Source organism: Leptosomus discolor, chromosome 6 (genome assembly GCF_034619465.1).
Source record: "Leptosomus discolor isolate bLepDis1 chromosome 6, bLepDis1.hap2, whole genome shotgun sequence".
NCBI lineage: Eukaryota > Metazoa > Chordata > Aves > Leptosomiformes > Leptosomidae > Leptosomus > Leptosomus discolor.
The window spans coordinates 28,214,080-28,228,893 of NC_141396.1; the positions used below are offsets into that span (position 1 = coordinate 28,214,080).

The window sequence follows — 14,814 nt, forward strand, 5'->3', positions numbered from 1 at the left end:
CTGCTGGGTTGTGGCCACATGTAGCACATGCCACCTCCACAATCTGCACATCCACTGCCTGGAAAGGGAAGGATAAAAGGATTTTGGGTGCAAGAGACAAGAAAAAATGGTGAATATGGAGCTTCATTTATACTGATGAATTTGCGCTATTTGTGGACCTGTCTGCCATGCCAGTGTAGGGAAGGCTCCACCAGCACAGCCCAGAGTTTCTTAGAGATCCCAGAAGACCATTTGATCATTTATTCTACTCTCTCATATAAAGCAGTTTACAGTATTTCTCACAGTACTCTGTGGGGAGGGTTAGGTCACAGCTTGGGTTACTAATGTTCTCTGTCTTGGAGGTTAAGATTTTGTACGCTATCAGCAGAAAGCAGAGGGTACTGAGGGATCACTGGTTCCTGGAAAGGGACACCTGGGCAGTCCTTGGGCAGCCTGGAGCCTGCGCTCTGTCAGGGCTGTATTCCAGAGGAGAGGAACCACAGAAGGACCCTCCACTCCCATCCACACTCCACAGTCGTCTTGCATCTGGAAATCTGGCATTGCTTTTGCTAGTGCTGCCTCAGGGCAAAGGAGGACAGATTTAGATTTTTACATCCATCCATCCATCCATCCATCTATCTATCTCTGTTGCTGCAGTCTTTTCCCTGGATGATCTTTTTGTTTCTGGCTCTATGATCTGGATATCTCTGTTTTTCTGCTACAAGGAATTGTGCCAAGAGAAGACCTGAACGAAGTGATCAGTCTCCTCTGCACCTCGGTCATGAAGACCAGTGTCCCTTGGTGCTGCCTTAAAGGATCCCTGCAAATTGCTCAGCCACCACAAAAAAGGCATCCATTTCTTGCTGCTTCTGCCTACCCAAGTGCATACTGTTAAATTGCGGGCCCTATGGCAGATCTAGATCGTGCTCCAGCTAAGCAGTAAGTAACTAAAGCTTCAAGTGTCCTGCTAACAGAGCGTCACCCAAGCATAATCCAGACCTTGACTCAAATTGACAAGGACAGGTTGGCCTCTGAAATAATCTCTTTAAATAGCAGCAGCCATCTCTCTCAAAGGCACTTCCCTCCCCCAGCCAGCGCTGGAGAGCTGCTTACAGCACATCGTCCACCCTATTTCCCACCCAGGCATTGCAGGGCTGGCACTTCTGACAGGCAAGTGTGTCCACTGCCCACAGTCTCCCAGCATTGCTTTGCACCAGGAATTACAATGAATTTTGCAGCGCAGTTTCTCTACTCCAGGGTATTGAAAAACAGAAGTCCCAGGGACCGCTCCAGGGAAGAAGAAGACTACGATCCTTTCTGGCAAAGGTTGGAGAATATTGCTGTCTGAATTAGAGCTAGAGCTCTCCTTTCTCCCCCTCAGGGGTCATGGTCAGGACTTGGGATCCACCCAGGGTCAGGCCTACGGACATGACAACACCTGGACCCCTCCTGCCTCCTTACGGTGTCGTAGTTGGAGTTTTGCTTCACCTTGTTGTTTATTTAGTTGCTATGCTGTATAGGTAATGCTTCCTTTTTCCTTTCCTTATTTTCTAAAAAAAAAAAAAAGAAATTGTTTGTAATTTTGCAATACCTCCCAGGGTTCTGTGGGTACGAGTTACTCTTGGAGTCATCCACTAGAAGCAGTGGAAATTTGAATACTTTAAGCCCGTGGAGTTCAACTTTTTAATTTCTTCATGAGTATGGTGTTAGAAGTAACCCTAGGCAGGCCAATGCACTGCTGAAATTTATCTTGGGATAGCCAGATCCCGTTATTGTCTGCAATTGTCTTTGTTATAGTGCTTATGGTCTTCTCGAATTCCTGTTTTCAGGCTTGGATGGTGCAGCTGGAATTTAGGAGATGCCTAGTGCCCCTGTTTAGCACCAGCTGGGGGGTGTGCACTCATATAGCATGCTTGTGTTTGCACAACCTCGCTCTTAACCTTTTCCATAGTTGTTTTCTGCCCCAGTTTTATTATCTGGACACCACTAGCAAGATCACAACCTGGTGTTGCCAGATGTGATATAAACAAGGGACAATTCTAATTTCCTGCATCCTGCCAATAGTTGCAGATGTTGGTAATATTTAAAGCAAATTGTTTCAGTGCTGTTAATAAACCTTCATGGAACACCAAAGGGGAAGATAATATCCCAGTTCTGCATTGAAAAAATGTCTTGCCCATAGTTACACATGATGTGATGTGTTCTGCAGTGACCTGAGAATATTAAACCAGTACTTTCATCACAGGACCACTCTTTCCTCCAGTTTAGGGTGTGCTATTAACTCTTTATTACAAATGAATTATGGAGATGTATTAATTACCAAAGAATCTCTAAACTCAGAATACATTTAACTTAAAGAGGAAAAAAGTTTAATTACTTGAAGAGTTTTAGCTGCCAAACTGTGTGCAGTGTTTGATAGGGATAATTTGACAATGACAGCTGTGAATGTCCTGTAAGAGCTGCTTCGAGGGATGGGTCTGTTTGAGGGACACTTGGAAGGTGTTGACACAGAGGTAACTAAGAAGGGGTGACCTTCTGAGTTGTTCTTGCTTTTAGATTACCTTTTCTCATGTTCTCTATTTAGCAGCTGACACCCAGTTGCCCTTGCCAGCAGTAAGCAATGACATTTCTGTAGTGTGTACAGAACACTGGTGATGCATTATGACCGCAGATGAAGGCAGATATGGTACCAGGCTCAGACTCTGGTAAATCTGACTTACTGAAAGTAAGGAGATATTTTATCAGAAGTGATAATGCAGCTTGGTTGTTCCCTGCATGAGCCTGAGCTTTCTTTGCATTTGTTGCTGATGTAATATCACATGGGTTTGTCAGACCTATATATGGTGAGTAGAGTTATAAATGCCTGCTCAATCTCAAGGCTTGGTTATTATGTACCTCTCTATGCTGGATGGTCACAGCGCATACATCCTCTAACATTTGTGTCATACAGGCTAGTAAGTAAGCCCTGATCTCTTCTTCTTTAAGACACTCTAATAATTAGCCTTGCTACGAACTTCCTGTGGGAGTCAGGAAGTCACTCGATCTGTCTGTGCCCCAGTTTCTGTCAATAAAGTTGAGCTGATATTTACTGAGTTTGTTCTTCTGATTAGGGGAAGGTGTTGGTGATTCCTATGTGATTTAGGAACAACCAATTTGCGTAGGGTTTGCGTGTCTAAATGTCAGAGATGCATTTTAAATTCCTATCCTGTAATTGCCACTAGTTGGGACTGATACAGTCTCAAATGGGTGTTTCTAAGTACTAGTGTGATACAAAATAATGGTAGTTTGAGAAAGTAATGTTTGAGTGCAGTGTCGTCTTTGATTTGTTTTAACCGTATTGTAAAAGAGAGATCTAGCTTGTTCCCTCCCCATGCCCGGGGGGTTTTACTTGTCACTCTATAGTCCTGCAGAGGACACTCAGACACTGTACGGTGCAGTAACCTAGAAGTACTACTAGTGAAGATGACATCTGTTACTATGTTTCTTGCCATTTGTATCCCAGCAACCCTCAATTTTTCTATCATTTCTCTTTCATAAAGACCCACTTACACAAGCTGCAGAGATGCTTTTAAGAATTGCTGCTGTTACAGCATTTTGGTGTGTTTGGGGCAGGGGGGGGAAGTAGAAGATTCTGGGGTCAGAAAGGATTTTGCAAAAGTAAGGAGCTCACAGGGATTTACGCTGCCAAAAGGAGTTGGGATGGATCAGGAGTGTTTAGGAGCTATTGGGACAGGGAACTGCAACAAATTGGGAAGGTATCGGAGGGGCCTGGAAGGCTCAGGCATCTGGAAGGATCAGAGGAGACGGGGCTGGGGACATGGAATAAGAGGGATTAATGGATCTGGGGAGCTTCTGGGTAAAAGAGGTGCAAAAGGATCTGGATGAGGGAAAGGGCCCTCTCTGTTGTATCCTGGGATTACCTCTTTCTCACTCCTTTGAGGGGAGATCCCAGCCCTAGTCACATTTCAGTCGTAAGCTAAGCAGACTGCTACCTGCAGCAGGCTGCTTCCCACCACCTCACCACTCCCAGTATGACCCGCCTCTCCTTAGCGCTTTGAGGAATGAGGTGAAGTGACTTTAAAGGGGTCACTTTTTGCTGTAATAAGTATTGTCAACTTGCAGGCATAAGATCTGAGCCCATTTATCCAGAAAGCAGATGACAAGTATGTCTGAAACTTTACCTTATCTGTTGCTTGGCATGTTCCAGGAAGGTGTTCAAGGAGCCTGAAGAAGATAGCAGCATATAGACATGAGCTTAAGAAACTCCTATCCCAAATAACATTAAAGAACAATGGAATAAAACATCCATGTACAGAGTACACGTGCAAACATACTCATGTGTGTTGGTTAGTTAATTACAGGCTAGAACAAATTCATTGAGGTAGTTTGAAGTGGTATTCAAGCTTAACACTAACTAGTTTGCACTGATTAGTCCAAGTTAGGCACTGGAGTTCGAAAATCTTGTCATAGCATAGACCTCTAAGGATGCTAAAATACAATACAGAACTTGTACCATACTGTTGGTCCCTCTTCCAGGTGAGTGTATATCATTGTGAATATAGATGACAAAAACTGTTGTGGAAATGACAAAGAAACGCTGAATTTTCGGTCTTACACTAAAATGTCTTTGTTTCCTCTTGTGGCACTTGAATTTTTACCTACGAAGCAACACAGTAACATTGGAACATGTGTCTGTAATTCCAGCTTACTTTCTGCCTCAAAATGCATTGTTGTGACTCATTTTGTAAGAGGCGTAAAAGCTGCCAAATGAGCCAAAAGTTGACATTGGGTATGTCTGCAAATCAAAATGGCAACACCAGATGAGACCAAAGAGTTGTCTGGCTCTGCATCTTCTTTGTAGTGGTAGCCAGTAACAGGAGCCTGGAGAAAAATAAAAGCCATATAAGATGCTTTCTCCCTTATGCTCTCATGGAGTCTGCCAAATAAGTTCTTAGGGGCTTCCTGAATCACAGATTATTTCTTAAACAATGTGTTTATTGGTCACTATTAGACCTACCTGCATATAAGTTGCACAGTTTTTTAGGAACACATTTGGATTATTTCCTTTCATAGCATCATTTGGCAATGAGTTTTGTGAGCTAATTATTTTTGTAAGAAGGGAACTTTTAAATTTTCTACCTGATACTTTCATATGATATACCCCTAACATTTATACTGAGAGAAACAGTGGCTAATCCTTCCCAGTTGGCTATTTCCTGGATATCCATGACTTTGTAGATTTTTTTTGCTCCTTCAGTTTTAGAGGCTGAAAAGACTCCAGTATATCAGTTTAATCTATTTAGTCTGTTGCCACATGGATCCTGAGGAAGCCAATCTGCATGTGCTTCATCTGACGGGGACATGTAATTGTCCCATCATTGCATGATAACTTCATGGACATTTCTTTCTCCCTGTAATGAAGGCAACAATTGCAGTCTTCAGGTATACTATGTGTTACTACTGTGTTTTATCTTCCCAAAATTATTTTTGTTGGTTTTATTAAGTTCTTGGTGTATTAATATTATTATTTTTCCAGGCTTGTTTTCCACATTTAACATGATGAAAATTATCAGTATATTCAACAAAATAAATTTGAAACAGAAAAATTATTCATTCTGAGTTGTTTTTTATCATTCTAAGAGTTATTTCAGCACATGCTCTCTTTGCATTGGATTTAAAACTTTAAAAAGTGTGAAGCTGTCTGCTTAAACAAATGATATTTTTTCCAGTTCCTTAATTATTCATGGAATGTCTGCATATGGATCTTCTCTTTTATTTTTTGCAGTTATGCTGAAGAGCACTTCTTGAAAAAGTAGGTTTATAAACTGTGTTTTCGTGTTTGCTTTTACTAATCACTTTAAAGGTGAAATGTTGTAATTTACAACCACGTAATAAAGCTTGCCAGCTGGTTATTTGTTTTATGGCTGGAGATAAACAGACTTTTTAATGAAAACTTCACGAGACAAACTCCAAAAAAGGAAAAGCAATTCATTTGAAAGGAGCGATGTTTTATAATGCTGGGGTTTGTATTTATATTGGCTCAGATTTTCATCTGGTGGGTATGATCACTAGAACAGGGGCCATACTTTGTTACTGTGCATGAGAAGTCACGTGCTGCCTTTTTGTAAGCACTTGCATGCTTTGCTGCCTGCTTTGACTGTTCCTGTAAAAGAAATTCATATTGAGGTGATTACTCCAAGCATAATCATATATATGTGCTGTATTTGAGGAGAGAAATGCACCTGACCTAACAGGGTAATTGGTTGCCTCTTTGTGATGGATTGTCAAACCTAAATCCACTGTTTACCTTGGGAGTTTGAGAGCTCTCAGTTGGGTCTGTGGCACACCCAAATAGGGAAAAATGTCATTCACTAATGTAAATTAGAAATATCTACATAGAAGGAGAATAAAACGTAATCTGAAATAACTATACACAATACATACACATACATACCATGATGATAGTCCTTTGGTTATGAGGTTGCTGACCTTTCAGATGGAAATGGACGACAGCTTTCATATTAAATATTGAGATGATAGTGTTTCAGATGTGCTTTAAACCCATCTCAAGGTGGAAAAACCTACACATATTTTACATCTGTTTGACTTTTCTTCTTTTTTCCAGCAGTCATAAGGTATTCTCTCCATCAGGGTCCTGAGCAGATATTCACTGTTCATGAGTAGAGTGCTGCAGATAAAGGACTGTGAATCTGATTTACTTCCCTCTGTTGTTCTGAAAAAAAAAAAAAAAAAAAAAAAGGGAAAAAAGGAAATCCAAGAGTCGGGCCAAAAATCAGTATCCCATTTTGGTCTTTCTATTTGCAGATAAGAAAATTTTTAACAGCGCTAGTGTGGTGGGGTGTTACCCTGTAGTTTGTACTTTCTAGCAGAATCCTGGTCCATCAATAGACTTTTTGAGGTTATCTTTGGCCGGGATTTTCATGGATTTTTGTAGTTGATTGCAATAGATGCAAGGAAAAAGTGTGAGTTTATCTGCTGTCTCAAATGCCAATCAGTAAAAAAAATTCTGACCCAGAGAAATTACAAGTTTTTGATCTACCTCTGTACTTTACCTTACATGTACCCTTTTAATCCATTGCCAATGTAAGAAATATTATTCATTCCTAATGCTTGCTAAACATTTAGATAATATATTTAGAGATAAGATCTATATGTTCTTCTCTTTTTGGAGTGGTTATGGCTGTGATACGGAAAATGTGTCGGGTGGGGTTTTTTTTGGAGGGGGGTAGTGCAGGGCAGGGTTAAGTAGGGAATGAACTAACAGAGGTGTGGCCTCTTAGATGATGATAGCTGTTGTTTATGCAACAGTCTTAATTGGTTCCCAGAACCATGAGCTGTGCCATAACAAGTTCACGGGAAGACAGTCTGATCTTCTCATCTTTGCATTAAGCTAACTAATACGCATGAGAACTAACACTGGAAGCTTAACATCTTTGTGAAGTGTTCCAACCCTCTAACCCTAAAGGAGCAGAAATGCAACTTGTTAAGCTATTCAATTTGAAAACAGAATGCCTGCTGTTTGGATGTATCAACTCTAAGTTATGCTGCTGGGAAAGTATTTTAAATCAGAAGTGTCAACATAAACAAGTTACAAATGTGCAAATACTTTTTTTATCTTAGAAAATTAATGTTGAACCCATTAATTTTGGAGAGAGAAGACCTTGCTACAAAAACTGTACTTTTTTCATCTCCTATGAGGATATACAGAATGACTGATGCTACTGATATATCATTTGCTTCAAACAACAAAACCTCTTACACTGCCCATATGGCCATATAAAGTCCTCAGTGTAAAAATTTGAAATGTAATAGGAAGCAGAGCTACTGGCACAGATTATGGGACCACAAAGAAAATGGATGACACTGCCAAAAGCAGCTGTTTTAAATATTTTAAGATTCTTTTTGGAAATGATTGCAGTACTTATTACAGTGGTGATCGCCGCTGTAAACCTAGGGTGACGTTTGCTTTAGCCAACCCTGCTGATTAATAACTGCATAAATTAAACCCAAATTATTTTATGAAAATGGTAAATGTTTTTTGTTGGAGATGATGCTGAAATTTCTGATATAATTTAACATTTATATTTTTTTTAAAAACCTTTCTTCCAAATAGATTAATATCGAGTCCTTTCCTTCACTTAGAGGGGCTTATACTATCTGTGCAATCATAGCCACAGACTGGGGTTCGTATCAGCTCTTTTCCAAATCCCTGTTCTTCTGCCTAATCCTCCTCCCACCCCCTCACCCCCACCCCCACCCCCCCCCCCAATTTAGGCAGGAATATTGGCAAATTTTTGTAGCAAAACGTTCTCTCTCCAAAGTTCTTTGGGGAAGGAAGTTTATGTGGCATCATGGTGTTGTCTTATCTACAGGTGTTTTTATCTATGAAGTGTGGATCTATGAACTCATGGATCAGGAGACCTAATTCTTTAGCTCTATAGTAGGATATAATTGTTATCCCTTAACAAAGGAATTTCCTTCCCGTCACGAGGCAGTTGGCAACTGTCAAAAGTATATTCTGCAAGTATGCAAGAGCAGAGAAGCAGACCTCTTGTTTACAACATAATGACATTTGTTAATGCTGTTACTGGTATAAGGGAGCAGTCTGCAGCAGCTGTTTGTCTTTTTTGAAAAACATGGAGTTGCATACAGCAAATACAATTCCAGTTATTTCAAAATTTCTGGAAGCACTGAACTGTGACCATTGCTGACCGAGTACTGAGGAAGGTCTGCTTACCCAGACAGCATGGATTGTATCTTTCTTATTTTCTTGGGTATGACAGTTTACCAGTTAACCACACACCAGGTTGCCAGGGGCTTTTCTAAAAGCTAGCTGGTTACAGTAGCTTTCAACCCACCTGCAAGATAAGTATGACAGTAATAATTCAGTCTGACAGTAATAATTGAGGCTTGCAAAGAGCAACCGAGATGGGCATCCTTCTTGAATGATAAATGTCAAGACTTTAATCATCCAAGCTTTCCTAACAAGTTTCTTTTATTTGTTTTTAGGGATGATAATAAAATAAAGAAACAAGATGCCCCAGCACTCTGTGATCTTCACTGTTGTAAGGATGGACTGATAAGAAATGGCCTTATTGGGCAGAAGTCACCCTCTATCAACCCTGAGAGACTGAAAGATTTTGGTGAGGAGGATTACCTGAACGGGGATGTGAAGACCTGGGAAATGAAGATATTGAGCCGTAATGAGGAGTTACTTAGAGATGCACTTTCCCGCATCCCTCAGTCAAGCAGTAGGAGCAGCCTGTCAAGCTGTAACAAGCTGATTCGATTTGAAGATATTAGTGCAGCAGCTTTCAAAATCCAGTGTGGTGTTCAGAAAACACCCTGCATGGTAGGGAGTCTTTATGGCTTTGCATTCTCTCAATGTTTCTTTTCTTTTCTATATAGAAGTTGATCAGAAATGAATGAAGAGCACGTGCAAGTTGCAGCAGATAGATCTGTGTAAAGTGGCTCATGTTCATATTAGTTGTGCTAAATGTCAACAATAATTTTCTTCTTACCTGTTTACATTAACCTAAATCCTCAAAGATTGCAGTTACCTGTAAACAAAGGATAAACCACATTAGGCATAGACTTAATGCACTGTGATATTATGCTCCCAATGGAAAACTCTTGCTCCAAGGAACCTGGGTTGGAGTGGTGGACTGTCGGTGTTTGGGTAAGCAGTCTTTTGGGAGGGTCTGGTTTGGGACCAGCTCTTATATTTGGAGAGTTTGGAGCTACAGGTTTTCCGTCCTAGCCTGGCCAACCTGGTAAGGCTGGATATGTTCTGTAACCTGGTGGTTCTGCCACATACCTCTTCAATAAAACAAGGACATAAAGATATACACAGACAAACATAGGTACCTATCGATCAGTCTAGGTATGAAAATGACTGAGACAATCCCATAAATGTACAAGCATTTGCTAAAGAGCAAGAGAAGTACAGTGGCAAACTGTTTAATTTGTAGTGTATTTCTACTGTTGGGAGCTCTTCATGAAGGCTACTGTAGGCACTCTGTGGCTAATCTCTTTTCCCTGCAATGGGTGAAAAGAGCATCTTTGTCAAATGGCAACTCATAGCAGCAGCCCCAAATCGCGCTCTCAATGAACCCCTTCCCTGTTGCTGACCCAGGGCACCCTGCCAGCCTCACCAACTATGGATTGTCTTTCTGGCCTGCGCAGGGAAAGGACCTTGGTGTCTGAGCCACTGCTTGGGGTTAACAGTCCCTGAAGCAAAGTGGGTGGATGGGCGCAGTGCAGCAGTTCTCCTGGTTCCCAGATAGTGCCTGCAGATCCAGAGACATCATAATTACTTTTGGTTGCGTTTTTTTTACCAACAAATATAAGTTCCCAAAGTTCCCAAAATAAGGATAGCTACTTTTTGTAGTACTGAAGAAGCATGTCTCATAAGAAAGGGCATGATACAAGGCCGTTTGAGGCAGTAAGGTGACACAAAAACTTGCAGGGTAGTGTTGGCTGGAGTGTGGGGAGCAAAACTGGATGCATTTTGCTTTCATATACTGCCTTCTCAGAGTGACTCAGGACTAAACCATCCTGCTAGCTCTACCTGGACTTCCTCTCAAAGCGGAAAAGTTGGCTTGCTAGGGAAGGCAGTGGGGGAGTGGGCAAACAGTTGTGCAGCATGGGTGGTTGGAGGGCCAGGGCCTGGGCAAACAGAGGGAGCATACCAAACCCTGCACATTGCATCATTTGCCACCAAAACTCTCAAGGCTGTCACGCCTCAGAGCACAGACAATGCTTTAGTCAGAAGTGTCAGTCTTCTGCTTTTGTGGAGAGACTGTCCCGGGAAGAGATTTGCATTTATATTGCAGGTAGTGAGCACTGCACTTCTCTCTGTTTGACAGATCTGGTCATATGTGTTAGATGGGTTTAATCTTGCTGTACAAATATAGGTCTATGGGTAGGGAGAGAAAGAGTGTCACAGCTTAATTTGGAAAGCAGAACTAGCTAGCTCAGTACCTTTTGATAGTTTGGATCATCCCCTCCCTGCAGCGCATGGCGTTGTGCACTTCTGCCTCTGTATATTTGCCAGTGTGAGATTGTGGGAGCCTTGGCCAATTGGGTCGTTGAAGGACCTCATTCACACCTTCAGCTCAGATGGATCAGACTAACAACTCAAAACTAGTAATGTCCACCCAGGCCCCATCCCCTAAGCCATCTACTTGCTCCCAAGCTGTGGCTCCCACTCTGAAAATTAACCTGCTGATACACCTTAATGCAGGAAAAGGCGAGACTGTGCCACTGAGTTCATCTTTTGCTCCTGCAGGCATCTGTGTAATACAAAACTTTTTCTAACCTGGTTGTGCACCTGCTCATGAGTAATTAAGCTCTCTTTGGCCAATTCACACTATTTGTTCTCAGGCAGCTTTGCTCTTTGTGCTGGTTTTGACTGGGATGGAGTTCATTTTCTTCATAGTAGATAGTATGGGGCTGTGTTTTGATTTGTGCTGGAAACAGTGCTGATCACACAGGGGTGCTTTGGTTATTGCTGTGCAGCGCTTGCACAGAGTCAAGGCCTTTTGTGCTCCTCACCCCACCCCACCACAAGGAGGCTGGGGGTGCACAAGGAGTTGTGAGGTGACACAGCCAGGACAGCTGACCCTCGCTGACCAAAGGGATGCTCTGTACCATATGACATCATGCTCAGCAATAAAACCAGGGGGAAGTTTGGCTGGGGGGCCACTGCTTAGGGACTGGCTGGGCATCAGTTTTTTGGTGGTGAGCAAATGGTTTTCATTTGGATCACTTGTCTTTCTTGGGTTTTATTTCTCTCTTTGGTATTTTCCTTTTTGTTACATTATTATTATTGTTGTTGTTATTATTATTATTATTAAACTGTTCTTAGCTCAACCCATGAGTTTTCTCACTTTCATCCTTCCAGTTGTCTTCCCCTCCCATCCTGCTGGGGTGGGGATGAGTGAGCAGCTGTGTGGTGCTTAGTCACTAGCTGGGGTTAAATCATGACACTCCTCAATTTAAATAGTTCTTTTCTCTTGTGTGTCCGCATCAGATTTATGCAACATGGTTGTACCCCCTTTCTGCATTTACTGAGTCAAGCTAAACAGGCTAACTTTCTTTAGTCCCTTTTTTACGAACTATGCTTTTGGATTGATCAGAATAGTGGAAAACCCACATCCCCACTTGTTTTGGTGTGAAAATAGCCCACAACTGCTGCTATTCAAAGTAATGTTCCCATGGAAGTCCGTTAGTTCATGCACTGATTCAAAAGAAACGTACTGAAAGCATGGAGTGGTGTCAAGAAAAACACAGATAGTCTTTATTTTCACTCGTCACTGAGAGGTAAGAACCCCTTTCAGGGACATTTGTTTGGATTAAAAGAGCGAGCATGACTATAACCGATTCAGCTAATTGAATGGAGAAACAGTTTGCAGGGTGATTCCTAATCTGCAGGTAAAACCATGGATGGAGCATCCTGGAGCCTTATGCAGAAGTTTGCCAGGATATGGTATCTGAGATACGGTATCATGAATGATCGTAACAGATGTTATAGAGGTAATGAGTATAGGAAACCAAGGAACTAGCATTAAATTTGGCGCTTGGTTTGGTTACTACGTAGGAACTTCAAGGGCTTTTATGGATGCCAAATGGAGGCTGTGCTGTGTGTTGTACATTAGACACAGTACCTGTAGTCCTTAGATAAGATCACGGTGACAAAAGGGAAAACTTACAGACTGGTTCAATGAGTCTTACCAGGTCACGCATCAGGTCAGTTCAGCTGAAAATAGCACTGACGCCTCCTCTGTTAGAAGTAATTGCTATATTTAGGCTACATAAAAAAAAGCCTCAGTTAAAGGAAGCAGAAAAGGATAACATAAAGAGTTAAAATATTGAGTATCAAAATAAAAGAAAAATAATAATAAACTGAAGTACACCACCTCTATAGTAGAGTGACTTAATAATACATATTTTTGAATTTAGGAGACCTTAAATGTAGCAACTTTATGAAGTCACAGGATTCATCTCCTTAAATCCCTTTTCTCATTGTTCACTCTAGAATCCAAGATTCTCTACAAAACCAAAAATCATAAAACTAGCATGGTATGTGAAGAACCAGTAGTGTTTCTTGTCTCTAGTGTTCTTGTCCTGTTTTGCATAGGCATTCTCCATAGATTAGGCTGTTTAGGATAGAAACTATGATCTTATTAGTGTACTAAGCACTTTCTATTCTCTCTGTTCTGCAGCCAGATTTGCAAAGGAGCAGCAAGTGGTAGCTCCTATTGCAGGATTTTCAGAAGCAAAATAATCTGGCCCCACCTGTGGGTGAGGAACTTAACACATGCTTGTTAAATACACCAAAAGGCCTTGAAACATTTATCTGAAATATTTAGTTTAATTGTATACCTTAAAGCGAGTACCTGTTTCAGACATATTTAGTTTATATAAATTCACTTTGAAAGTCCTACAGTCTGAAAAATACATCAGTATGTGTTACTATGTACACTATACACCATATGCATGACACTGCCAGATACTTTTTGAAAAAAATATTTGAAATATATTGTCATGCCATCTTTTAATCTATCTCATTGTGACATCATAAACGAGGGCTTGATCCCCTAAATCCCCAACTCCTCCTTTGCTTTGGCAGCCAGTGGAAGAAATAGAGCCAATTAGGAAATAGAGATGCAGTAAGCCTAAGGAACTGGAACCCCCAGGCTTACTGCAGTGCTATTTCATAAGTTATCTTGCACAAAACTCTTGTTTTAGATAACACAGTAATAACAAATTAATATGGCAATGCATGCTGGGAGTGTCTTGCTACAAAAATTGATAAAAGTTTATTTACTATTACAAAAAAATTAAAAAATCATGCATTTGGACGCTGCATCACATATACTATGCTTGCTAATTCCTTTCAGCTCGGGGATCCTTTCCGTTCCAAACACTGAGCATTTTCAAACTGCTGCTGCTTACACTTGCAGTCCTGGGAAATATTTTTTATTATTTCTGTCATTCTTCAAATAAGAAGTGTCTTTATTAATGCTGTACTGGCCTTAGGGTGCAAAATGGACAATACTGAGTAGTGAATCTGCAGCAGAAACCATAGCAGAGTAATAATGGGACTCAAGGTAGAATTTTCTAACTGGTTTTGCATCTGTTAGATGACGACCTTACTTTTGGGGTATTCAACATCTAGTTCTGGCAAGTGCTAAAATATCAAACCATGGGGTGGTTTTTGAAATAATTGAAAATACTTATTTTAATATCTGTATTTGAACAGTAAGAAAAGTGCTATTTTCAGAATTCATAATGACATGGGGTACATATTTCACTGCTGTGTGTTTGAAAATTACTTCCATAAACCAGAAGAATCTGGTAGGTAACAACACACTGTCATGTATTTCTAAAGAAACAGGTTATGAACTTTACTTTTTAGAGCTCGTACATAGTGGTTGAATGCATGCCTCACCAGGGATCCAACAGGGTGTGGAAGATTCTTCTTAATTTTAGATACATCCCCACAATAACATTTCTGTACTCCAGTATTCTAGGCTATCCAAGCAGTATGGAATGGACATCTATCTAAAGAAAGAGTTCCTCCAGTACACGGGATCTGTGAAGGAACGAGGTGTACTTTATCTTCTGACATCACTGCCTCAGGTACCACAAAATGTTGACACTCAAAAAGAAATAGATTAATTCTGCTTCACAGAAATGGAGCAAAGATAATTTTACCCATAATGTCCATGGAATCGCAATGTTTCTTGCCTTTTGAACCATTGTGCTGAACAACATAGATAGGTCTGCAAGTATCTGAATGTAAAATAC

The 14,814-nt window shown here is 40.9% G+C and overlaps 1 protein-coding gene across 1 annotated transcript in view; it reads left to right on the top strand.

Moving 5' to 3' along the window:
• Positions 1-1,204: 1,204 nt before the first annotated feature.
• Positions 1,205-14,814, top strand: part of LOC104348853 (uncharacterized) — a 30,400-nt gene continuing 16,790 nt past the window's right edge. The window contains exons 1-4 of the mRNA XM_086467255.1: positions 1,205-1,305; positions 5,765-5,791; positions 9,010-9,352; positions 14,530-14,646. Of these exons, the coding sequence (XP_086323381.1) occupies positions 1,205-1,305; positions 5,765-5,791; positions 9,010-9,352; positions 14,530-14,646 (588 nt within the window). The remainder of the gene's footprint in view (positions 1,306-5,764; positions 5,792-9,009; positions 9,353-14,529; positions 14,647-14,814) is intronic.